The 26,018-nt window shown below is 37.7% G+C and overlaps 1 protein-coding gene across 1 annotated transcript; it reads left to right on the top strand.

Moving 5' to 3' along the window:
- The first annotated feature begins 4,110 nt into the window (after positions 1 to 4,110).
- LOC109082157 (hexokinase-1) lies at positions 4,111 to 25,853 on the top strand. Its single transcript, XM_042736852.1, has 18 exons — positions 4,111 to 4,401; positions 6,943 to 7,105; positions 12,541 to 12,689; positions 13,651 to 13,770; positions 13,931 to 14,026; positions 14,130 to 14,229; positions 14,514 to 14,697; positions 14,789 to 14,944; positions 15,962 to 16,195; positions 21,271 to 21,575; positions 22,071 to 22,219; positions 22,816 to 22,935; positions 23,021 to 23,116; positions 23,236 to 23,335; positions 23,481 to 23,664; positions 23,975 to 24,130; positions 24,230 to 24,463; positions 24,571 to 25,853. Exons 1-18 carry the CDS (start codon positions 4,339 to 4,341, stop codon positions 24,716 to 24,718), a joined length of 2,757 nt encoding a protein of 918 aa, XP_042592786.1. The 5' UTR covers positions 4,111 to 4,338; the 3' UTR covers positions 24,719 to 25,853.
- The last annotated feature ends 165 nt before the right edge of the window (positions 25,854 to 26,018 follow it).

The raw sequence follows: 26,018 nt of genomic DNA, 5'->3' as shown, positions 1-26,018 counted from the left end.
TGCTAAAAATTTAGCTTCGCCATCAAAGGAATAAATTAAATTTTAAAATATAATAAAATACAAAACAATCATTTAAAAATTAATATAGTAGTTCACAAAATCACTGTTTTTACTGTTTTTTTTTTTTTTGACCAAATAAATGCAGCCTTGGTGAGCAAAAGAGACCTTTTTTCAAAAATATAAAAAAATCTTACCAACCCCAAACTTGAACAGTATTGTATATTCTACAGCATGTATGTTTAAGATATATCTGACAGCTTTTCAAAGTTTGAATAGATCTGTTTGGCATAACATTAGCACATTTCCCTTTTGTGTTCACTAATTTAAGCTCTTAAGGGATTTAACAAAGCAGTTCAACCAGGCCAGCTCCTGCTCACAAATCCTCATGGAGCGGGGAAGGGAAAAGTTTACTCACCGTAATCCGCCCCGCTAATGCTAACTAGCTTCCCTGCCGAACAATAGTAGCTGAAGCTAGTAGCCATGCTCTTCAGCACGTCAACGTACCTGCATGGTGCTAGCATGCATGCAGACATGCTCACTTTGTAAGAATACACTTTTTAGGTTAGCGACCTCTGCTAAATTAAGTGCAATAAAGAAAGACACTTCTCTCTGGTAACACTGCCTGTATTCTTAATAAAAATAATTGCATTCTGTAGCCTATTGTTTGCCTCTTTAATTTAACACAATACAAGGAACAATATTTAGCATTGTTTGTTATTTGTGTATTATCAGTAAGTATCAAAAGTACAAGTTCAATAACAGTTCTTACAATAGGACCCTTCTCAATGCGGTGGCATTTTTGTTATGCAAGAGCATGTGTTTAATCCAACTTGATCTCAAGGAGCCAACAAGTCCAGCTGACGGTGAGATTCTCTGTCCTGTTTTTGTAAGAGTAACCCACCTGCCTTCATTTATGGAAAGTGATAAGGTAACAAAAACTTCCTACATCCTGTGTCTGTGCAAATAGCTGTTTAGAGAACAGGCTGACATTTTGTAGTGTTTAGTTCCTTAAAAATGTTCTACTGGGTGCTTTAAATTTCAGCAAAAGCCCTGTGTTATTATACTATTGGGTTATATATTAAGTTTATTTGTAATTTCTGCCATATACAAGTACAGTACAAAATGACAAATCATTTATCCAGGCCCACAGTGCAAATTTCAGACAGATTCATGACAATTATATTAGGCCTAATGCATTTTATGTTAGTTTAAATCATGAGAATTTCTTTTACCTCTGGTAGAGGATGAGTTTTGCTCTTCCTCAGTAAACTAAAGACTAGTTAGAACGAGACAGACATTCTGTGAGTTTATTCCTGTTCTTCTGGATGTTCTGTTAAGGACATGGTGTAATTAGCCTACTTCTTACAGCATTTTAGAAAGCAGCCTTTAAACAGTAAGAAAACTTTTTTTTCACTAAAAAGTCTCTAATTATGCATCTCAAATTCATAGTTACACTAGACTGCCTTAATAAGCTAATCACACTGATCAAAATGATTCTTAAATAATTTTAGCAAATCACAGCAGTTAATCTTAATTCATTGGACAAACTGTGATCTCAAAGGTTAGTCATGACCAAAATAACCCAAAAACTAAAAAAGAAAAATACTATGAAAATAATTATAATTTATGTCTTAAATTTTTAATCACTGTTTTTCCACACAGTACCTAAATAAAATAATAATAATAATAATTTTTGATTTATGAAATTTACTGATTTTACTGATCTGGCTCAACCATTACTATTAATATTAATATTAAAAAGCATATCTAAAAATGGACCTGAATTCATATTAAACTGGTTAAGAACTGGCCAGTGTCCTTGAAAAAAAAAAAAAACTGACCTCTGTCAGGGTATGTGACTGCTTATTCATGCATGAACATTGGTCTGTCAAGGGGTGTAGTAGGTCTACTGGGTAGGTCATTTGTGAAAATGTCAGACATTATTACGTCATATTATAACTGCCGCAGACACTAAGCAAGCACAAACACTCCTAGCGCAGTGAGTAAATCTGCCAGGAAGTGATTGCTCCACTATGCAAACTTAAATTTTTTAAGAAAATTCAAATTGATGTAATGCAAAATAAGTATTTTAGAGCCTCAGTCACTGAACTTTTTAATGATAATTAAAAATTGCATGGTTCTTTTGAGATAAGAAATTCACTTCCTTTACACTCACATTGCTCTGAGTAAATCTGCCAGGAAGTGACATCATTGCTCAACTATGCAAAGTACTCAACTGGCTGGACATTGTTCCCTTGTAAATGAACTTTCAGGAATGAGAGACATTTGAATGTGTGCCATATAAGGTGACATTTCTTGCCAGTATGATGCCTGTTCTGTAGAATATAAACAGCTCTGTTCTAGGAAACCTTATCTCACTTCGAGTCACCTTCAAGTATTATGATCATAAAAAGTATTTTATCTGCTGTAAAAGTTTATGCTCTGCCACTGTCTTTGACTAAAATTACATTTCAGGGAAATCTTAAAATTGCAGTAGCGAGTTACTTGAAATGTCTCTCAGTATACTTAGGAGTAAATATAGTTAATATGTGTATTGCTATTAAAAAATTACTTTATAAAACTGTATGGCTCTACAATATATCAACATTTCAGTACAATAATATGCACATATCAGGTACAAATATGTGCTCTAACATATATTTAGATATAAGAATGAATCAAATCTGTCATTCGTGATGCTACTCGTGACGTGTCTCAGTGAAATTCGCTGTGATTGGTTCTGCTCAGAAAGAGGATGTTAGGCTCTCACATTCACGTGCTTCTGAGAGGGGGAGGATGGCACACAGTAAGCTCAACTGCCCTGTGTTACCATCAACACGCTTCCACAGACTTTCCAAGTACCTTGAATGTTTTCCACCGTGACATTCCCCTGAGATACCGTAAAATAAACCCTATCCAACAGCTTATCACATTTAACACTATTCCTCACATCAGCATTTAATTTATAAACTGTTTCATTTATTTTTAAAATGTATTTTATATTTTCATCAGCGTTTAATATGTCCAGTTTATATAATATAGGATACCATTTGTTTTATTTATTTATTTGATTAATACATAAGCATTTTATGACCAGCTAATATCACAGGAATTTTTTATTTTATTTTATTAGCATTTATATCCAGATTATAGGGTATTAATTGTTTTATTTATTTTTAATAAATAAGCATTTAACATCCATCATAATATCAAAGGGTGTTAATTGTTTTAATATTAAAAAAAAGTTTTACTTTATTTACTTTTAATTTTTTTAATGACTTTAACATTTGCCTAATGCTTGTTTTTTTAAGTGGTGCAGTCCTTTTCAGGAAATTAACAAGTGCATGTATCAAATCAGTGTGATGCAAAATGGCTATTTAAGAGCCTCAGTCAATGTAATGATCATTTTAAATTACAATTAAATCACATAATGACATGGATATTCTGAGACAAGGAGTTAATTTCCTTTGCATTGTGTCATTATGTGTATTTTAACACAACATGTCATGTGCATCCTCTCTTTTTTCAAATCTAAATCATCCCCAGCTGTTCACACATTTAAGGCCAGGCTTTTCCAGAATGACCTCTAATGTCATTTTTGCCGCCATCCTTTTGAGCAACCCCCTGCCGACTATCCTTGAAATAACGTCACAAGAAGTCTCCTTTTTTCCGCCAGCGTCACACATTTATAACGGTCCTGTCTCTGAATTGTATAAACAGGAAACACGCATCTGTGCTGATATGACTTTGGCTATAGCATTACTCAGCATTTTTGCTTCTCCACCCAAATCTACCGACCTAACTACTTTTAAGATCTCAAGCAGTGAGGCTTTGAGTATTTGACGCACTGAGAACGTTCACTATGTGCCTCTTAGGTGAATCCCCTTTTTCTTTCATTCAAAGTGGAAGAGAATGAGGAAGAAGGAAGACTGAAAAGGCTTGAGTGGATAGAATGGAAAAAGGAGGTGGGATCTGATGGGAAGAAGCAAGAAGGAGAGCCGGAGGAGGGGGCGGCTGTCGGCTGTGCTCTGCCTCACAAGCCTGCCCATAAAGCTCAGCCAATAGGAGCAGAGTGAGGGGGCAGGGCTTTAGCAGTTCCCCATCCTAGCCTCTGCTGCATCTCATGCAAGCGCATTATATGCAGCTTGACTTCCTGGGCCGAGGAGAGTCAGAATTTGGTGTAACGCTGGGAGGGAACACCTCTACGTGCCGGCTTCTCATTCTATACATAACCCACGCTGCTTCTGGGCTCAAATTGTTTCGCCTGCCTCACTGGAAAGGATCGTAAGGCTTGTCCTTCTCTCTTCTGTTGCTTTTTCACCAAAGAGGTGAAGCAGGATGATAGCGGCACAGCTTCTGGCCTACTACTTCACTCAACTGAAGGATGACCAGGTCAAAAAGGTGAGTTTCATCATTTGTCCTTAACAAGTGCTGCTCAAAATTCACCCTTGCGAGCATTTGCGAGCTTTTCCAGATGTGTGACAACAGGTGAGACAGGCCTGCGTTTTACAGCAGAGAGTCGTGAGACGCGCCTCATCTCACGTCCCTCCATCTGCAGCTTCTACGTCACACGATGTGCGACGGCGAGGATGAGAGGACGAGGTATACGCTTGCAAATGACGACATGATGCCGTCGCCATAGGTTGTCGGGTTCATGCTGCAATGTCCTTGAAAGCAGGATGTGGGGCATCATGGAGCGGCCATGAGGAGAGGAACGATTTTTCTTGTGTCTGTGTGTCTCTGTGTGAACGTGCTTATTGCAGAGTAGGTCTATGAGTGGGGGAAGGTGGTCGTGAGCATCAACCCCATCCCCCGTAGGATTAGTGTCGGGTTACAACAGCTGACTAACGGCGTGCCTTTGCCAGAGAGTTTTGACAGTGTTTGAATGCAATTGTAGAGGGAGGGAAAGGTGTAAACCGATCAGGCCTGCATGTATGCACATGCCTGTGTGTCTCACTTTGAGGATATGAGCTCTTTATATTTTAACTCTGTTAGTAAAAAAAAAAAAAACAACAACAAACAAAAAAAAAAACCTTGATTTTAAAATATCATTTTAAATGCAACTGTTAAATAGTTCTACCTTAACTGAATTACTGAGAAATATTTGGGAAATACCTTAATATTAGCACACATATTTAGATATTAATACATAGGTGGTTTATATATTTACTTCTATGATTAATTTTTCCTAAACGATTAAAAATCTGATTATTATTTATGTATATGATTAAATACTAATATAATAAATTTCCCCATTTTAATAATCTGTAATAAAAAGCATAACTAAATTCTGCCATCCTTATTACCTTATATTGTGCTGAATTCTTATATAGTACTAATTTGAAAATATTTGCACAAAATGTATTAACCTGATATTCTTTTTGCCTCTAACTTTTCAAATATAGAGTTTCATATGTGCCACTTTCTGAGGCAGTGTGCGTCAAGAAGTCATCATGGTTTGGATAATAGTCAGATATTTTATAGGCCTCATTATTACTTTCCACAACAGTGTTATTTTAGTATTTTTAATAAACTATTATAGAATTAAGTAATTTATTAAGTTATTTTAATTCTTTAATTTTAGTCTTTTTTTATATATTAGTTATTAAACTTATTTCAGTTCACTGCCAAGACAACATTTCTATTTTTGTTCGCTTTTTAAGTTTTTAAATATTTCATGAAATATTCAATTATTTCAGTTTTATTTTGAATCTACTTTTTAAAAATAGTTTTAGTTAACAGTAACAACACTGTTCCACAGAAGCACATTAACACTTCAGAGTAAGAAGCAACAGTTGTATTGTATAACCTGGTTACTATAACAGCATGCAAGACATGACAGACTGAAATGAAATCCATCCTGGGTGATTCGGTTGTGCACCTGCTACTCTCTCCTGATAAGAGTTTTATGACCCATAGATGCCATACATATAAGTTGATTATAAAAGTTATCTGTTGCTAATGTGACAGGAAGTTGGTGAATAAGCGATTAAACAGTGGTGAAGCATAGCGTATATGACATAACAAATGCCATAAACAAATCACACAGACAGAAGAACAAGTGAGTGCTCTTAGCACATTTAAGGATAAAGCCTCCATTCTCTTCACCCTCATTTAGATGGTCCTGGCAGCTTTACCACTGCTCTCATGTTTTTATGAGGAAGTTGGATGTTACGCATGTCGGTTACGCAATGACCCATTTTACACACTCTCCTTGTGTTTTTTTAATAAAACAAATTTAACTGGCATATACTGTTTCTTACGTGTGTAATATTTGTAAAAAGTAATACATTTATCAAAAATGAATATTTGCCTATGATTTGGAAGACTGTACTATGTATGTGATTGAAAAATAATTTCGAACAAATGACAAACAATTGATAGATAAATATAAACTCACAAATATTATAAATATATAATAAATAATATAATGAATAATATAGTAAATATATTGTCTTCCAGAATACTTGTTATTAATCTGTATATTGCATATTTATAAGCAACAAGTGTATCACCAAATACAGAATGTAAAGAACATTTTTTTTTTTTATTAATGGCAACATAACACAGATTTTAGCCTAAATCTCTTATGTGCTCACGCTACAGTTAAAGGCTCAATCACAAGTCAGCATATGCAAGAGCAGGTGCTTATGTTTACAGTATTAGTTCACTTTTGTTGCAGTGAAACATCTTCCACTAGTCATTTTCCTGATGAATATCGTCTGTGTTTATAAACGACATTGCCCATATTTCTGGCATATCTGCATCTAGGCCACAGGCCATATATTTCAAGGACACACTGACCTAACCACTGACAGGCAATGACTTGACTGCCCTGATCATGATCATTAATATTGATTACTAACAAACACCCGGGTGCTTTAGAAAACGTGGGGGCAAAGGGCATAATGTAATTTGTTTATTTTGTGTCCGTTTGTGTAGATCGACAAATACTTGTATGCCATGCGGTTCTCTGACGAGACGCTGCGCGACATCATGGCTCGCTTCCGAAGGGAAATGGAGAACGGATTGGGAGGAGACACTAACCCGACAGCTACTGTCAAGATGCTGCCCACCTTTGTAAGGTCCATTCCCGATGGATCAGGTGAGCTTATCTTATCATTTTTATGGCCGTAAATCGTAAATAAATGCATTAAAGGCTTTTATCTGACAACAGAATCCTTAAGTAATTGCAAAAGCTTGCTTTGGAAGTAGCTGAGAAAGGATGCCGTGTATAGAAATAAAAATCAGCCAGGCTTTCCTAAATTAAAAAAATCCTAAATAAATTAGTGTCAAGCAAACTGTTGAGTCTGCAGTTCTGTCCATTATGGCAAATCAGTCTCGAAAAACAAAATGTCAGCTTTTCTTCATTGTACTTCTTTTAAATCCTTTGACAAAAGAAAGAACAGTAAGTTTGACCAAAATTTAGTTTTTTGAATCGAAGAGGTCAGATGCTTACAACTGAATTAACGCTTTAAGTGAATGTCCTCTGAAATACCTGACCCATATTCATTAAAAGCTGTTTGCATGCTGTGAAGAAAACTACAGTAGTTTAAACAAGATTTGCTGCAAGTGTAGATTTTCAATAGCACAAATGTCCTGGCAATCTGCTGGATTTTCATTATAACCATTTGTTTATTCCATTTTTAAGATGAATATTAAGTACTGCATGCCAGAGTTTACTCATTCACAAGAATATGCATCAAGGCTAAGTAATGGTTACATCTGAAACATTCTTTAGTCACATTCTGGTTAGATTCTTTTAAATAGCTTTTGAATTAATAAAATGTGCCTGCCTCCAAATGTATTTAAAATACAAATGTATTTCGCCAGGACGCTCTTGTAAAAGAGATTTTTAATCTCAGTGTGCTTTTCCTGGTAAAATGAAGGTAAAAAAATAATTTAAATGAAATTTACTATGCAAACTTTCCATAGTATAGAATGGGGTTGTCAGACTCTGTTCCTTGTGTTGTGTGTGTTTTGCTCCCTATGTGTTTCCATGCCCTTATTTGGTCCTTTCCGTTCCTGTCCTAATTGTTTCCAAGTTTTTCCAGGTGTGTCCAGTTATTATCCTCATTTCCCTGTGTATTTAGGTTCGAGTCTGTGCATTCTGTCTTTGTCTGGAATTGTACGTCTAACCCTCCGGCTACGTGTGTGTGTGTTTCTGCCTGTTCCATGTACTTCCCTATTTGGTTAAATAAATACTGTTGATTGTTCATCTTCTTCGTCTCCACGTTCCTTCATCTCCACCACAGTAGCAGCGACCATGACAGAATTCCAGACCGAAACAGTAAGCGTTTTTCTTTTGTTTTCATGTTTCTCCCCCGTGGCATGGAAACCACCGCACGGTTCGCCGCACCGTTGTCAAACCTGTCGGCTGCGGCTCACTCAAGCACGCCGGCCACTATGAAGTCAAGCCCCAACTGACACAGTGCAAGAAACTATATTAATTTCTCTTTTTTAAATCCATCTGGACCATATAACGGGACTCTCAAAGCCTTGACATGCGGGTATCCGGGAGATAAGTTAGTAAAATCGAGTGAAATCACAGGCTTCGCTTATCCCGTGCGATTGCACCACACAAAATTCAGATGTGGGGGAGTAATTTCAAAATCACACAAGGTCCCTAGATAATACTAATCCCGTGCAAATAGGGCTTTTGTCTGGAATTGTACGTCTAAGGGGGGCAGCTGTGGCCTAATGGTTAGAGAGTTGGACCCCGAAGGTCGCAGGTTCGAGTCTCGGTGCTGGCAGGAGTTGTAGGTGGGGGGAGTGAATGAACAGCGCTCTCTTCCACCCTCAATACCCATGGCTGAAGTGCCCTTGAGCAAAGCACCGAACCCCCAGTTGCTCCATGGGCAATGGACATATAGCTGCCCACTGCTCCGGGTGTGTGTTCATGGTGTGTTCACTTCTCACTGCTGTGTGTGTGCACTTGGATGGGTTAAATGCAGAGCACCAATTCCGAGTATGGGCTACCATACTTGGCCAATGTCACGACTTTCACTTTCACTTTTTTTTTTACCCTCCTGCTACGTGTGTATGTTCCTGCCTGTTCCATGTACTTCCCTATCTGGTTAAACAAAGACTGTTGATCGTTCATCTCCCTCGTATCCGCGCTCCTTCGTCTCATCGTCTCCTCCACAGTAGCAGCGACCGTGACAGGGGTGAACCTACTACTGTATGCTCACAATACTGAACTGATTTTCCCTGTGCCACAACACATTGAGAGCTGCACTGACATGTGCTCATGCCTTTCTACATGCCCTGCAGCATCCAGCCAAACTCACTGGGCTACATCACGGATTATATGAGCTGTAATCCCAGTCAGATTGGCATGTGAAAGTTGACTTCAGTGCAATATGCTAGCATCCCTGCGACGATGTGTTCTGCAAGGCAGTTTCATTCTAATTAATGATGGCAGATTCATTGCTCACATAGCAATAAAGTAATTCAAACAATTAGAACAACATGGAAAAATCTGATTGATTGTGTGTCCATATCAGTAATCCATTCATCCATCACAGCAATACTGTATTTAGCATAGTATACATACATTAAGTCCAGAATAGCTTGTCTATAGGAGCTCTCTAGTCCTAAGGTGCTGGGCACTACAGTATAAACAATTCTATATATAGATTCTGATCTATTAACATCCTAATGATAAAATGCCTAAGTGTGTACAGCAAGTCTCTCTATATGAAAATGCCCACCAGTGACCACTTACCTGCATTTAAAACAAATGCATCTGATTTTTTGTGGTTTGATGTGATTTTATGTGTTATATAACAGATTGTCTGAGATACAGAGTATAGAATAGTTTAAATTTTGCCAGGTCTCTTTTTGAGTGAATTGCACTTTACTTTACATTACCCTTTATATTTGTATTCATCTCTTATTTAAACTATACACTTTACCTGGAATGGCTTTAATATGTTATTAAACGACATATTAAGTTTGCTACAGATTAATTCAGTCATTAATACATTAAAAATACATTTAAGTTGTTGAAACAGTTTTGTATCCTTTTATGTATCTTTTTCGTGTGAATAACATTTTACTTTAATAACCTGAAACTCCAGTTAACTGATCTTTTCAGTTGATGCTGAGTTTACAGTATTAAAAATCTTCACACTCCCAGACACCTCATTTCCAACCTAGAAACAGAAGACCGCAAAAAAAAGAAAGGCATTTGAGTTTCAGTGTTGCTTGGCAACAAGCAGTGCACATAATATCGACAATCTGGATACACCGAGGAGCCTCAAGATCCAAAAAGACGGTTACAGAGAGCATTTCTGACCTAACGCAAACATCTCTTGGCATTACTCTTCAATCTATGGCATAAACAGACTTGTTAATTACCATTCTACTACAAATATTTTCTAAAGAATCTGTTTGTAAGAATTCACGTTGTCACGCTGTGAGAGTGCTGCCTGGGGTGATTTGTCTCGGTCTATGGCCAGCTCAGTAAAAAATGCATTCCTGATAAAGCCCCCTTGGTCACAACCAAAATAAATGTTGATGCAGTAAGAGATCCTTCGAAATTTCGAACCACTCTCTATCTATTCCATCATGAGTACTTTAACGGTCAAGGACAATTGGAAAAGAGTGATTGAGCAATCGCCAATAAAGAAAAAATTCAAAGATTCCACCATCACTAAAAGGGGATATCGACGGCACCATTGCTATCGGTATTAAGCTAGCACTTAAAGAGCAGCAAAGTACTTTGGATTCGGTTGTGGCCTCGACAGTAAGAGATGTGATAGACTCTGTACTGACCCCGGTATTGCGTGACCTACTGTACATATGGACATACTACCGACCAACAATTCTGTAAAAGAGCTAAAAGCAGACGTTGAAAAGCTAGCCATCGCGGCGAAACAGACACGTGAACGGGTTGATTCTGTTCATGCAGCTGCACGTGAGGATAGGAGACCAGTCACAAACCTGAGAGAACAACTCACCGATAAAGTGACGAACATGGAGGATAGGAGCAGGAGAAATAACGTGCGACTGGTGGGGTTGCCAGAGGGGGCAGAAGGCTCCGATGCAGCTGGCTTTCTCAGAGCTAATCTTTCCAAGTGGATTCCTGCACTGAAAGGACGTGATATTGAGATTGAGCGGGCTTATCACGTGTATGGAAGAAGTAACTCAGAGCGGCCACGTACTCTTATCCTTCATGTGTTGAGATGGCAAGACAGATCGGCGATCCTGAAGGGTGCACGGTAGGCATACCCGGTGAAATATACGCAGGATAATGTCACGCTGCTGTTTTTTCCTGACTTATGTCCAGCCACGTCTGCCAGGAGAAGGAACCTAACCCAGTCCTTAGGAGGATGTCAGCATTGGGTCTGCAGCTGTTTCTCATCTATCCGGCGATAATTAAACTATGGCACAACGGTGAGCAGATGATGTTTGACTTCTCAGAAAGCAGAGGATTTTATCAGCTCACTGCCACAGAAGGCGGCAGCTTAACTGACCAGGAGAGGAGAATTACAAGGTGAACATGGACACTTAAGTTTCTGCTATGATCTTCTATCCTGCAAACTTGTCTAGTGACTGATAAGCTTTGAAATCTTTTTTTTTTCGGAGCTAATGGAGAGAAGTTTTGATTACTAGTTAGTGACACTGTGAGCATTTTGGGGACATGTTTTGCGTTGGAGTGGATCGGTCACGTATCCAAATATTTTTCTGTTTTTTTTTTTAGGCAGACCTATATTCTCGGCAATGTGCAGTCTATTTTGGTTCTTGTTCAAAGATATTTGTCGTTCCTTTTTCTGTGCTACTTTTATTTTATACAACAAACATTAATATCTTTATTTATTGCATTTGAATTTTAAAAGGATTGCACACTCGAGTGGTTTGGCATATAGAGTTACTTTAAGGAGATCTCATTTTGTGCGGGATTGGGTTGCACTATCTTCTGGTCGACCATCTATTTCCTTGGTGTGTGGTGGAATTGTTGATCACATTACAATACCTTTTTCTGTCAAATCTGTTTGGAATCGGGAATTATCTGACTTGGGAGAAAGTGTGGTCTAACCTCAGTTTAACCTCTAAAAACTTGGCTCATCGTCTTATATATTATATATCAAAATTATTCATAGAGCATGTATAATAACTCCTTGTAAAAGACTCAAAATATATACAGTAGATGATGTCTGTTGTTGTTGTTTTTGTGTTTTGTGATGTTGTATTTGTAAAAATAAAGAAATTTGATTTGATCACAAAAAAAAAAGTGATGCAGTCTCACCATTACAAGAATGGTACACTATACCCAGTCAAGTTTCTGGCATGCTGTCATAAGTATAAGAGTGGCAGTATCCTTTAGCAACTTCCAGAAGGGGAACGTTCTAACTAGTTTAATTTTACATGCTTTTAATAATCATTAAAGGCGTAGTTCACCTAAAAATGACAATTCTGTAGTCATTTACACATCCTCATGTCGTTTTGGCTGAACTACATCTTTAAGTTAACTTGTGAACTCTTGATAGTAGAAAAATATTTTTAATATTGATGATTTCTTTAATTCACTTACAGAGAAGGGAGATTTCATTGCCCTGGATCTGGGCGGCTCTAATTTCCGTATTCTGCGGGTGAAAGTGTCTCATGAGAAGAAACAGACAGTGCAGATGGAAAGTCAGATATATGAGACTCCAGAGGACATCATCCACGGCAGCGGATCACGGGTACATGACAAATTCTTCATCTACCTGAAATCATAAACCACCATTTTTGTTGAAAATATGTGTGAAATTAAGTATCTGAATTAATATTGAACATCATCATCTGAATAGCCAATATGTTTGTGTTTACAATAAAAAAATTGTCTTTAATATCATATAGTTTTTTTTGTACAATAGACAGTTTAAATGCAAAATTCTGTTATGAAACTCTAGATGGCGCATGCTGATGGGTCCATAGTAAACTGATGATACTCACAGAGTTAAACTACTTGGCACAAGTTGACTGGTTCATGTTGCATACGCAGCCAATGAGGGTGCTGCTTTACATTTAAATGGCTAGTTATCATTCACTAGAGAGGTTCGCAGCACGCTTTCAGAGTTCCTCTGAAACCCTCCACCTTCCCTAGCTCCACCTGTATAGATCTACTAAGGTTTATTATATATGCTATTGTGAGTATTTAAGACAGCAGTATGTCTTAAATACTCACAGTACTGTATGAGCACTGAGCAATACTATATTGGCAGAAGCAAGCAATAATCTACAAGCCGTAATAATCTACAACAGCAGCAGCAATTCAGTGGCAGCAGCATAGCAGATATATTCCGCCAAGACTATATTAACACTGTCTTATCCATTACCATGCTAAAATCTTCCAAGAGTTGTCATAATAGAAATGGTGTTCTGATCATTTGTCTAAGCCAGGGATCTCCAACACTGCTCCTGGAGTGCTACCATCCTGCAGTCTTCAGTTCCAACCCTGCTCCAACACACCTATCTGTAATTATCAAGTAGCCCTGAACACCTTAATTAGCTGGTTCAGGTGTATTTGATTGGGGTCGGAGCTGAAATCTGCAGGACAGTAGCTCTCCAGGAGCAGGGTTGGAGACCCCTGGTCTAAGCCATCCAGCTTTTGTCTACAATCTTAATTGTCTCCATTTTGTACATGCTCATTGTTTCTTGCAGTTGTTTGACCATGTTGCAGAATGTCTTGGAGACTTCATGGAAAAACAAAAAATTAAAGACAAGAAGCTTCCCGTGGGTTTCACGTTCTCATTCCCTTGTGCACACTCCAAACTGGATGAGGTAACAGAATATTGAATTCTACATAGTTTGCCAAGAAATTATGACATTTGATATATTTTTACTACTATGTGTCACAGATCCAGTTTACATAATTGAGATTTAGATTTTTTATTGAATCCTGCCTACAAATTGACAACATTTTACTATTGTATTTTTACAGGCGGTTTTGCTAACATGGACAAAACGCTTTAAGGCAAGTGGGGTTGAGGGAATGGACGTAGTAAAGCTGCTAAATAAAGCCATCAAAAAACGTGGGGTGAGTGTAATAAAGTAATCTATTATTTTATGGATGGTATACAGGTGGATATTCATTTAGACTCTTTCCTGAAGGATTTAATGGTGTAATAATTCACTTACAGGACTATGATGCAGATATCATGGCTGTTGTCAATGACACCGTGGGAACTATGATGACCTGTGGCTTTGATGACCAGCGCTGTGAAGTCGGCATTATTATAGGTTAAAAAAATATACTAATATCTCCCTATTTTATGTATTTTATCAGACTCTAATATGGACAACAAATGAGTTTAAAATTAGATTTGTAGAGTTGTAATGCCCATTTGAATCAAATAAATTAAAATTAAAAGAAATTTGCTCACAGTAACATTGTAAAATTAACCTCCCTCAGTGCACACATGAATGGTAAATACCACAAATATATTTTATATGCTAAATACGCTGAATCAAAACTTCTGGATTTTTGAACATCTGCGATGGCATATGCTGCTGTGATCCCTCAGGTACCGGCACTAATGCATGTTACATGGAGGAGCTCAGACACATTGACATGGTGGAGGGAGATGAAGGCAGGATGTGTATTAATACTGAATGGGGGGCTTTTGGAGATGATGGCACACTGGAGGATATCCGAACTGAGTTTGACAGGGAGATTGATCGTGGGTCCCTCAACCCCGGCAAGCAGTTGTAAGTCACACAACTTTAAAAGCTCTCAAAAATATTAGCACATTTTTTCAGAATGTTTGAAGAGGTAAAGGTGCATGTTGGCTGTTTTCAGGTTTGAGAAGATGGTCAGTGGGATGTACATGGGTGAGCTGGTGAGGCTGATCTTGGTTAAGATGGCTAAGGAAGGCCTACTGTTTGAGGGCCGAATCACCCCAGAGTTGCTTACAAAAGGAAAATTTGAAACCAAGCATGTTTCTGCAATTGAGAAGTGAGTTGCCCTTCATTTCATTATGGTCACTATTAATTCGATAATGACCATAAATAAAATTAATTTAGGGTATATTAAAACATTCTAAAATACATGTTAATTTGAGTTTTATCTAAGTGTTGAATTAATTAAGAACAATTTTTTTTTGAGATGATGTTCTAATTTTAATTTAAAAAATGTACCTAAAGGAACAGTTCACCTTTAGTTGCTGTTCCCTATTGACTTCCATGGTAAGGAAAAAAAACTGCTATGCAAGTCAATGGGGACCAACTGAAGGTGAACCATCCATTTAAATCTTATTAGAAAAATTTAATCACTGTCACTAGTGGACTGAAATTAAAGAAATAGTTCACCCCCTAAATTTTTTAAAAATGTAATCACCCTCAGGCCATCCAAGGTGTAGATGAATTTGTTTCTTCATTAGTACAGATTTGGAGAAATTACAGTACTTGCTCACCAATGGATCATCTACAGTGTATGGGTGCCATCAGAATGAGAGTTAACAGCTAATAAAAACATTTATGTAATCCACATGACTCCATCAATCAACAGTCCAATTAACAATCAATCAACGCCTTATGTAACTCTGTCAGAAACAAATCCATTGGTTTTCAACAAATCCATCATTTTTTTTTTTTTTTTTTTTTAACAGATAAATTTATTACAAATATACACCATTTCACTTCACAAGACATTGATTGATAAATTGGAGTCATGTTGTGGGCTATTTTGATATTTTTATCAGCTGTTTGGACTCTTCTACTGGCACCCATTCACTGCAGGTGACTCGTTGGTGAGCAAATGATGTAATGCTGAATTTCTTCAAATCTGTTCCAACGAAGAAACAAACTTATCTACATCTCGGATGGCCTGAGGATAAGCACATTTTCAGCATTTTTAGGGGGTGGGGGTGGGCAGAGCTAGGTGAACTATTCCTTTAAAGCCAAAAAAGGTCCTCTATGACTCAAAAAAATCATGATATTTTAAACCGTACAACAGTACCACTTCTTTCTTTAGGAGCAAAGAAGGACTTACCAAAGCCAAGGAGATTTTGACACGCTTGGGTGTAGAGCCATCTGAAGATGACTGCATTGCTGTGCAGCATGTTTGCGCTATTGTCTCTTTTCGCTCTGCAAATCTAATTGCTGCCACTCTGGGTGCAATCCTCACACGTCTCAAGGACAATAAGAACAGCCCGCGCCTCCGCACCACAGTGGGCATCGATGGTTCCCTGTACAAGATGCACCCACAGTGAGTATTACATTCAGATTATCAAATCAGACAAAAACATGACTTATTAGTAATAGTATGTACACGGCATGCTTAAGTCATCTCAGAGGATTTTGGGAATACATCTGCAGGTGCATGTGACACCCTAATTGAGCGATGAACTCTCTTGAGGGCTCTTCAGACAAGGGCGAGTTCTATTAATACACACTGAATAGGTTTCCATAGGAGCAGCTGCGCTTCTATTTGTTGTGACACTACACTCTATGACCTTATTTCTGGACACTAATTTGAACCTTAAAAGCTTACAGAGAGATCAGTTGAAAGAGTGAAGTTGATAATTAAATTGAAATTATAATCACATGAATTTCTAAGCACTCCATGTCACCTATTTACAGTAATTTACATGCCTCTCTGAATGTCAGAATAGACAGTAAGTCTTTAAATAAACCTCAAAGACATAGCACTGCTCTGTACTGTGAATGAGATATGACTACAGGACAGTGTGTTGCGTAAGAACGTTGTCCTTTAAATAAGATGGACACACAAAGCCTTAAAATGCTTAACTGTTCAAATAATGCTTTGTTAACATATCTCTTTTATTACACGACACTTTTGAATACTCAATTCTAATATGTCAGTCTCTGCTTTCTAAATTAAATTCTAAGTAAACGTTTATACAGAACACTTTTTCATTGTTTTTCTTGTCCGTGACACTCATTCCACGCCTAAAAACGTGACATTCAGAGATGGCCACAATTACATCAAAAAGCATTTAGTTACAAACTACAAATACTTGCTCATCAAATGTATTTAAATAAAATACACAAATACTGCTGAGAGAAATGTATTAAATTAAAATACAAGTAATTTGGAAATTCAAAAATATAAACAAAATTTAAAAGATTTAATTTCAAGTGCAAGAGTAACAGTGCTGTTAGATAAACTCAAGAGAGAGAGAAGTGCTTTCCCCTCCTTGAACACATATAAAACAACATATTCTCGTTCATGTACCCCCTTACACTACGATCCTTCCTGAACACTTCTCCAAAAGGTCAGTTGTTAATCGCCTTCTGTGAGGGCAGTAAATCATGTCTTCAAAGGAAAAAATCTGGTGCCAGCGATGACAAAGTGGTGTTGTATCTAACGGAGAGTTGCTTGATCAGTGGATATTAAGATATCCAGAGAAGACAGGTCCCTCCTGGGGTCCTCCAGAAAATGAAGGGTCTCTAGCTCTGCTTTGCTGTGGCTAGGTAACATCTCTCTACCAACCTCACTGCCATTTCCTGTTGCTAGGATTGGAGACAGTATATGCAGACAGTGAAACAAGGTTGTTTTATTTACATTCAATACAGGAATTTTCCAATTATAACAAAAGATGTTTTGAAAAAACAAAGTCACATCGATTCATTTTAATTTATATTTAACTTCTAAATTATAAAATTTATGATTAAATATAATTAACTTCTGTGTGTGCTACAGACATTCTCAAGTGGAAGCACTTTAACCTTATCCTGGTAAGAGAAGACAAAGAAGCCATCCTCATTCGCTTTAGTGGTGAAGCAGTGTCACTTTCTGATAGAATACCAAGCTCTTCAGCTGAGTGCAGAATGAGATGATGTATCCACTTCTTTTCTGAAGATAGTATAAGAGGCAACCACCTCATCTTGAAAAATGGGTGAGTTGCTGTGGCAAGAATGGCTTCATTGCCATCACTCTTCAGCTGTAAGAAACTACTGAACATTTTCTCAAAGCCAGTTATGATGGCTTGCAAAATATGTGAGCAGTATCGCAGGTTTAAGGCTTGCATGTCATGTAGTTTAGCCTGAACAGCAAAGAGGGTTGGTATAAGCTCACCATAAGGGCATGAGGACTGACCTTGAAGGTGATCAATAGCAATAGCAATTGGCTTGAGCACTCTGCACTATTCCTCCGTGAAATCCATGAAGTTCTACTTCTTTCAATAATGGAAGTTGCAAGGCAGACATGATCGCAGGAAACTTCTCCCGAAGAGATGTCAGCTGTCTCAAACAATCATAAAAAGAAGATTTTGGTCTACCAGAAGCATAGGGCTGAGCACTTTGGCATTGTTGAATAATTTAGCCTAGAGAGAGTTGGATGGTCTTTAATTGCCTTTTTGGCATCAGTGGTTGAAACCAAACTCAGTGTGTGTGTGGCATACCTGATGTGGGACAGGCACACTGACATTTCTTCTCCCTCTGGATTGATTGTGATGTATGAAAGATCCAAATCCTTCACTTCTATATCCTCTTGATCTTCTGAAACAACGGTGATATTGAACTCTTCAAATGCTTTTGCGAAGTTGAATGCGTTGTCAAGTACAGTAGCCACAATAGTGTCAAGTTGTTAGTCCATATTCTGTATGGATTTCTTCAAGAAGTTCTGCAATGCGACTGTAGGTATGAGGACTGGGGAAATGCCAGCAGGCAAGAACAGCTGATTCACGTTCTAATGTGTCTGTTTTTATCCAATGCACAGTAACCCCCAGGTAGCTAGTTTTTTTTTTTTTTTTTTTGGTTGACTAGATATCTGCAGTGGTGCATACATGTCGTGTGTTCCTAAGTCTCTCCTTTATGTTTGCTGTCTTAGTATTACAATTTTCGTCAAGTCTTCATCTGAGTGTTCTTCTTGACATTACATTAGCATCCTGGCAAAGGCCCTGTACTAATTCTGTGAATTATTTTTGTTCAACAATGGCCAATGAGTACATGCCTTTTGTAACAAAAGATGTATCAAGAGAGTCAACTTTCTTTTGTGTAACATCCACTGGTGCATGCTCAAAAAGTTGAGTCTGTCTGTGAATTGTCTTGGGCTTCTTACGATCTCCAGTGTCAAACTTCTTTTTGTATTCCTCATATTCCTTTTGTTTTGTTAGGGTGCCGTCATTTTAAGTGGGTTTTAAAACTGGATGTCACTGCAAGGGAGCCACATATAATGGCCTTTTTGTTTTGTTTTTTGTTTTTTTGGTGCACAGCTGACACTCAACCTCTATCTTTCCATTCAGAGTCTGAGTCACTATTTTAAAATATTGACCATCCAGCTTTGCACATTTGAGTGCTGGTGCAGCTTCCTCTGTAGATGTGGTAGCCCGGCATGTCTCTGATGCATCATCCTCATCTATGACTTGGATTCCTAACTAAAATAAATAAATAAAAGTTGCTAACTAATATCCAAAGCATTCAAAAAGCACTAACAACTAGTTAATAGTAGCATTCAAGTAAGAAACCACCCCATGTTACACACAAACCCGATGTGATGTATTTCAATGTATTTCAGTGTGCTCAATGTATTAATGTTTTATTAATATTAATACAATGTATTGATTTTTTTTTTTTACTTTATCAAAAACTTATTGGAGGTCAAGGATAGCTGTTTCATGTTGGCATTAATTTATTCATTAATGCCAACATGATAGTGTGGGTAAAACACTACCTAGCTTGGAGGATACAACTCGGCAGCAACGCCTTCGTTTAAAAAAAAATGATTGGCGCGACAAAATGAGCGACTAGGCGGCGAGTTCTGACAGTCTGTGTGTATCTGGCAGTTTCGAAGTAGCAATTCATCATTCACCCATATTTCACGAGTCAAGTCAAGTCAAGTCAAGTCTGCTTTATTGTCAATTCTTCCACATGTACAGTACATACATACAGAGAATCGAAATTGCGTTACTCTCAGACCCCCGGTGCATACAGATAACACTAACAGTAGAGCCTAAAAACACACACGAACACACACACACACACACACACACACACATGTAGTTCTACATGTTGTTTTCATTTTACCATCATTAATGGTTTATCTCATCTGCCCACCCGCAATTAATCAGAATGTTATTTTTTAATAACTTGACACACTCGCCCGTGGACAGAACTGCGATCCGCGCGTCACTACAGCACACGTGACTCTTTAGTCAATTCACAAGTTCTAGCGATTTGTGCTAATCTTTTTTCCAATAATGACATTCAGAAAATAATGTATGATGGTATATTTTACTAGATACTTTACCTTCAAGCAGTTTGATTGAGCCCATAAGCAGCCTCTTGACTTTCTTCTGACTTTGTTCGATGCGCGCGCTGGACTGGATCCAACAGGATGTGTCACGTGATTTGTTTTTGCATCCAGACGGAATTTTTTTTTTTTTCCTATTGTGGTAGGCTAATTGAAAGTCCTGGTGATAAAAGGTATTGCACGTTAAGAATAAAATGACATATTTGAATAAGTATTTTACGAGTTTTAAATACAAAATACAGTCTTTCAAAGTATTTAAATACAAATTACATTTGATTTTTTTTTTTTTTTTTTTTTTTTTTTTTTTTGTCCAGCAAAATGCAAAATACGTAATTAGTAATTAAATACATATGTCAAATGCATTTAATAAAAATACTGCCCATCTCTGGCAGCATTCACGTTAAAATTTTAACCAAATTAGAAGCCATTCACACAGAACGCCTTTTTTTTTACTGATGCGTTTAAAAAGGTGAACTTAAGTTAGCGCAGCATTTTGGAAGTGTACCGTGTAACCCGTCCCAGACGCTGCCAAAGATTAAAGATGAGCGCAGCGGTCAAACATGTCCATCAAGCGCATGTTTACATAGAAAATGACCTATCAGCATTTCATTTTCCCCATTTCTTTGCGTTCTTAAGCGCAAAACGTGTTCTGTGTGTACCAAACTATAATGTCAAATTGTAAAATTACCGGTAAAGGTCTCTTTACCAGTATCCCGTTTCTCGGTATATGCAGGCAATATCTCAAAAGCAACCGTGATATGTATAGAAGAACAATTAAATTAAGAGAAATTAATATTGTATAACTTACATTTTAGATACACTGTCAGTTAATTTTGTGTATTTTTTGCTACTCCACGCTTGTTTTATTCCTGAACGAAACTGTTTTTGAAATGAATCATTTGAAATAATGATTTATTGACTCGCTTCCTGAATTAATAATTTTGAAAAAATCAGCCAGTCGCTTGTCGCCACCTACTGGCGAAAATGTAACCTACAGAAAGAGTCGTCAAAATTCCACACCAGTAATACAGGCTGACTTTTAAATCCACATCCCCTGTTTCTGCCAGGTATTCCCGCCGGTTGCACAAAACTGTGCGTCGTCTGGTGCCAGAGTCTGATGTTCGCTTCTTGCTCTCTGAGAGTGGAAGTGGCAAAGGGGCTGCAATGGTAACAGCCTGGGCTTCCCGGTTGGCCGATCAGACACGTCAGATTGCCGAGACGCTGGCAGAGTTCCGGTTGACCAAAGAACAACTGCTGGAGGTGAAAAAGAGAATGAGAACTGAGATCCAGAATGGATTGAGCAAGAACACCCAAAGCACAGCCACCGTCAAGATGCTGCCCACTTATGTGCGGAGCACCCCGGATGGAACAGGTAAAAGATCCACAGCTACACAGTGTATTTTCTTAAAATAGGCAAAAATGGTCAATGATCCCCAAGACATAATCTGCCATTCCTTCACTAAAAATCCGCCTGCTCCTCTGCTATGAGTAAATGAAATTCTCTTTATCCCTGTTGAATTGCATCATAGTATAATCATAGTTACTCAATACAGGCACATGACATTGTTTTGTTTCCCTGATGGTGATTTAAGGTGAAGAGTTTTAATTTGCAGCTCAGTTAAGAATAGTGCATCCAGAAGTGTTTTCACCATCCTACAAATATAAATACTGAGCAAATGTGCTGAGAATTCAAAGCCATCTGAATTAACAAATAGAGCAATAAAATTAAACGCTGGCACAGGAACTTTATGCTGTCTAACATTCTCTTATTCTTATTCTAAATTATAAATTTGGCATTATTTAATACATTTTGTATGCTGCAGGATTCATGACTTCTCTGTATTTCTGTATTTTCTCTTTTATATAGAAAATGGTGACTTTTTGGCTCTGGATCTTGGAGGTACAAACTTCAGGGTGCTTTTGGTAAAGATTCGGAGCGGCAAGAAACGAACTGTGGAGATGCATAATAAAATCTACGCCATTCCCATTGAAGTAATGCAAGGAACTGGAGAAGAGGTGTGTGGTCATTGTGACATATTTGCACCTCATTAAAAGACCTCAAATATACTGCTTTCTAAAAAAACAACTTTCTATTCATCAGAGAATCCTGAAAAATGTAAAATGTTGATTGATAATAATAAATATTTTTTGAGCACTCAACAAGCATATCATAATGATTTATAAAGGATCTTGTCACACTGAAAACTGGAATAATGGCTGCATAAATTTCAGCTTTGCATCACAGGAATTTTTTTTATTTTTTTTTTTTAACTGGAAAGTATTATTGTGACCATGGACCACAAAACCAGTCATAAGGGTCTTTTTTTTAAAATTAAGATTATACATTATACATAATCTGAAAGCTGAATAAATAAGCTTTCCACTGATATATAGTTTATTAGGATAGGATACTTATTGGCCGTGAAACAACTATTTGAAAATCTGGAATCTGAGGGTGAAAAAAATCTAAATATTGAGAAAATTCCCTTAAAAGTAGTACAAATGAAGTCCTTAGCAATGCATATTACTAATCAAAAATGAAGTTTTGAAATATTACCAGTAGGAAATTTTAACACTAAATGATTTTAATTGCTGTTCCATTCCACCTGCAGCTATTTGATCACATTGTGTACTGCATATCTGACTTCCTGGACTATATGGGGATGAAGAACGGCCGCCTGCCTCTGGGCTTTACCTTCTCCTTCCCCTGCAGACAAACTAGTCTGGATGCGGTGAGCTGCCTGTTTGCTTTTTCAACTTCATTTACTCTTCTATTGAATGCAATCCTGATTATTTATGGTGCTTTGATGAATACAGGGAATTCTGGTAACTTGGACAAAGGGCTTTAAAGCCACAGACTGTGAAGGAGAAGATGTTGTCGGCCTCCTGAGAGATGCTATCAAAAGAAGAGAGGTGAGTTATGGCATACTGTCAGAAATGTGACAAGATGATGCAAGATTTTATAAAGAAATTCATTTTTAAATCTTGATCCTTTTGTGACAAATGTTTTGTGTATGCTATATTATGTACAGGAGTTTGATTTGGATGTTGTAGCCATAGTGAATGACACAGTGGGTACAATGATGACCTGCGCATATGAGGAGCCCACATGTGAGGTTGGGCTAATTGCAGGTAAATACAATACAATGTATTATAAAATATTATTAAATATATCAAATGTGACAAATAACAAAATTGTACCTCTACATTTTAAAGAGTCTTATATACACATTTGAGTTAAGAGAACATGCTAAGATATTCATATGTGTGATTTTAGGAACAGGTAGTAATGCCTGCTACATGGAGGAAATGCGAAACATTGAGACAGTCGATGGAGTGGACGGCAGGATGTGTGTGAACATGGAGTGGGGAGCATTTGGAGATAATGGCTGCCTGGATGACATCAGGACTCAGTATGATACTGCTGTGGATGATCTCTCCCTCAATGCCGGCAAACAAAAGTGAGCCGTTTTACCCAGTCAAGTGTGAAGAAAAAAAAAATGTAAAAATAAATTGATGCATATGTTTTAATGTAAGAAAGCAAGTCTGAAAAGAACTGGTCAGATGAGGAACCTTCTGTTTGTACTATAATTTAAGAATGTAAATGTAGCATTATGGTGTGCATAAGAGACTTATTTTAAAATCATTAAAAAACTTATCAATCACTTATCAAAACTTTTGAATGATGGTGTGCAATATTTCATATTTTTTTTTATAATGTTTTGGCATATTTGAGATCTCAAAATTGAAAGTTTGTTTTTTCACTTTTAGGTATGAGAAGATGTGCAGTGGTATGTACCTGGGTGAGATTGTACGGAACATCCTGATTGACTTGACAAAGCGTGGCTTCCTCTTCAGAGGACAGATCTCTGAGACCCTGAAGACCAGGGGTATCTTTGAAACCAAGTTCCTTTCCCAAATCGAGAGGTACTACTCAAATTACACTGCCATATTTCATCACAGAAACCCGACAGACTGAAATGCCTAAATATTTGAAATTGCTTAATGGTTGTTTCTTCCCTCTAGTGACCGTTTGGCGCTACTGCAGGTCAGGTCCATTCTGCAGCATCTGGGCCTGGACAGCACATGCGACGACAGTATTATCGTCAAGGAAGTGTGTGGAGCTGTTTCCCGCCGGGCTGCCCAGCTCTGTGGAGCAGGAATGGCTGCTGTTGTAGACAAAATCCGAGAGAATCGTGGTCTGGACCATCTGGATATCACCGTTGGGGTGGATGGCACTCTGTATAAGCTCCATCCACAGTAAGTACATGCAAAATGAATGTATTTTTGATTGTATTTATTGCTTCAGTACATATTTCCAAGTGATGGGTGTAAATGTGGTACCTAACTTGTTCCTCTCTTTTCAGTTTCTCACGGATAATGCATCAGACTGTGAAGGAGCTCGCCCCCAAATGCAACGTCAACTTCCTGCTCTCAGAAGACGGAAGCGGGAAAGGCGCCGCCTTGATCACCGCCGTTGGGTGCCGCCTCCGCCAGCAAGAACAAAAGAGCTGAACAAGCTCTCAGCTCCTTCTCTAGCTCTCTCGCAGAGCATATATATTTCCACTCGCAGCTGTGACTCGGCTGTCATACACCAAAATCTGGCACATCCTTCTGCTCATGCCCAGAGCTGTGATTTGACCCCTTTGCTTTGTATCTCACTCCTACATGTTCCTGTCAGCCTTTCTCTGTGTATGTCTTTGTGTGTTACTAGGGGCTGGTCTATCTGTGTCCACCCAAACTATAACTAAAGATGTTAAACTGTTGTTTAAGTATTTATGGATGTATACTGGAAAAAGGGAAGAAATGTAAACATATTACAAACATTAAAGTTAAGATATTTGACCAAGTATATGAAGATATTATTTATTTTATTTTTATATTTGATGGTAGACGTGACAGGAAATGGATACCTGAGGGGAAGAAGGTATTTTGTTGCGATTATGCCAAGCTAATTCCACACCTCTGCGTATTGTCATTTGTCTGTGTGGCAGTTTGTGGTATGAATATTGCAAAACATTTGAGGAACATTCGCTAACCATAACAGCTTCCTGGTCATGGTCGAAGTGAGGAAGACAGGCAAGTTCAGTCTCGCAGTCACAGCTGCCTTCCTGATAATACAAGTCCCTTATACTGGTCGCCGTACAAATGATCAAGGATAGGATTCCTATTGCCTTTGCATTTCCACTTTCTCTGAAATAGTCTTACGCTCTCATTCCTGAAGAATTTAGCGGATTGTATCATGTGTATTGCTTTTGTCTGCTTTTTGCTGTGTGTGTATGCAGATCTGCGGGTTATCAGTACTGATTCCCAGTAAATGTCCTTCTGTGTGCCCTGGCTGGTTAATTGTGAGTGATCCTGTGTAGCTGATGTGAGTGAATCTGTGTAGAGGCTCAGAGATCTTCTGATGAATGCATGCCTTATTTGGTAACTGAGGTCTAGCATCCACTGATTTTGTACTATTTCATAGTTGCACTATATAAATAGATGTTCCTGGAAAAACCTACATAGGAGAAAACCATAAAAATATTTTGATCAACAATTTGTGTTCAAAGGTGTCCTTCGCGGTTGCCCAAACACCATAGCGTTTTTTCATTCAGTATTTAGATCCTATGTAATTGTTTGTGCAATAAAAGAAATTCCCATAATATCTACAGTGGTGGAAATATTTATTTAATCCCATGCTGATTTTGTAAGTTTGTCCACTTACAAAGAAATTAAGGGTCTGTAATTTTTACGATAGGTTTATTTTAACAGATAGAAACAGAATATCAAGCACAAAATAACATTATATAAAGGTTAGAAAATGATTTGC

This window comes from Cyprinus carpio, chromosome B13 (assembly GCF_018340385.1).
Source record: "Cyprinus carpio isolate SPL01 chromosome B13, ASM1834038v1, whole genome shotgun sequence".
Lineage (NCBI taxonomy): Eukaryota > Metazoa > Chordata > Actinopteri > Cypriniformes > Cyprinidae > Cyprinus > Cyprinus carpio.
The sequence above is the reverse complement of the archived record's forward strand: the minus strand, read 5'-3'. Positions and strand labels throughout refer to the sequence as shown.

What these genes read in the sequence shown, in the direction of transcription:
- LOC109082157 (XM_042736852.1), top strand. Translation starts at nt 4,339, where the DNA reads ATGATAGCGGCACAGCTTCTGGCCTACTACTTCACTCAACTGAAGGAT. An exon ending in GTCCATTCCCGATGGATCAG is followed by an intron (nt 7,106 to 12,540) that starts GTGAGCTTATCT and finishes ATTCACTTACAG; the next exon opens with AGAAGGGAGATTTCATTGCC. An exon ending in GAGCACCCCGGATGGAACAG is followed by an intron (nt 21,576 to 22,070) that starts GTAAAAGATCCA and finishes TCTTTTATATAG; the next exon opens with AAAATGGTGACTTTTTGGCT.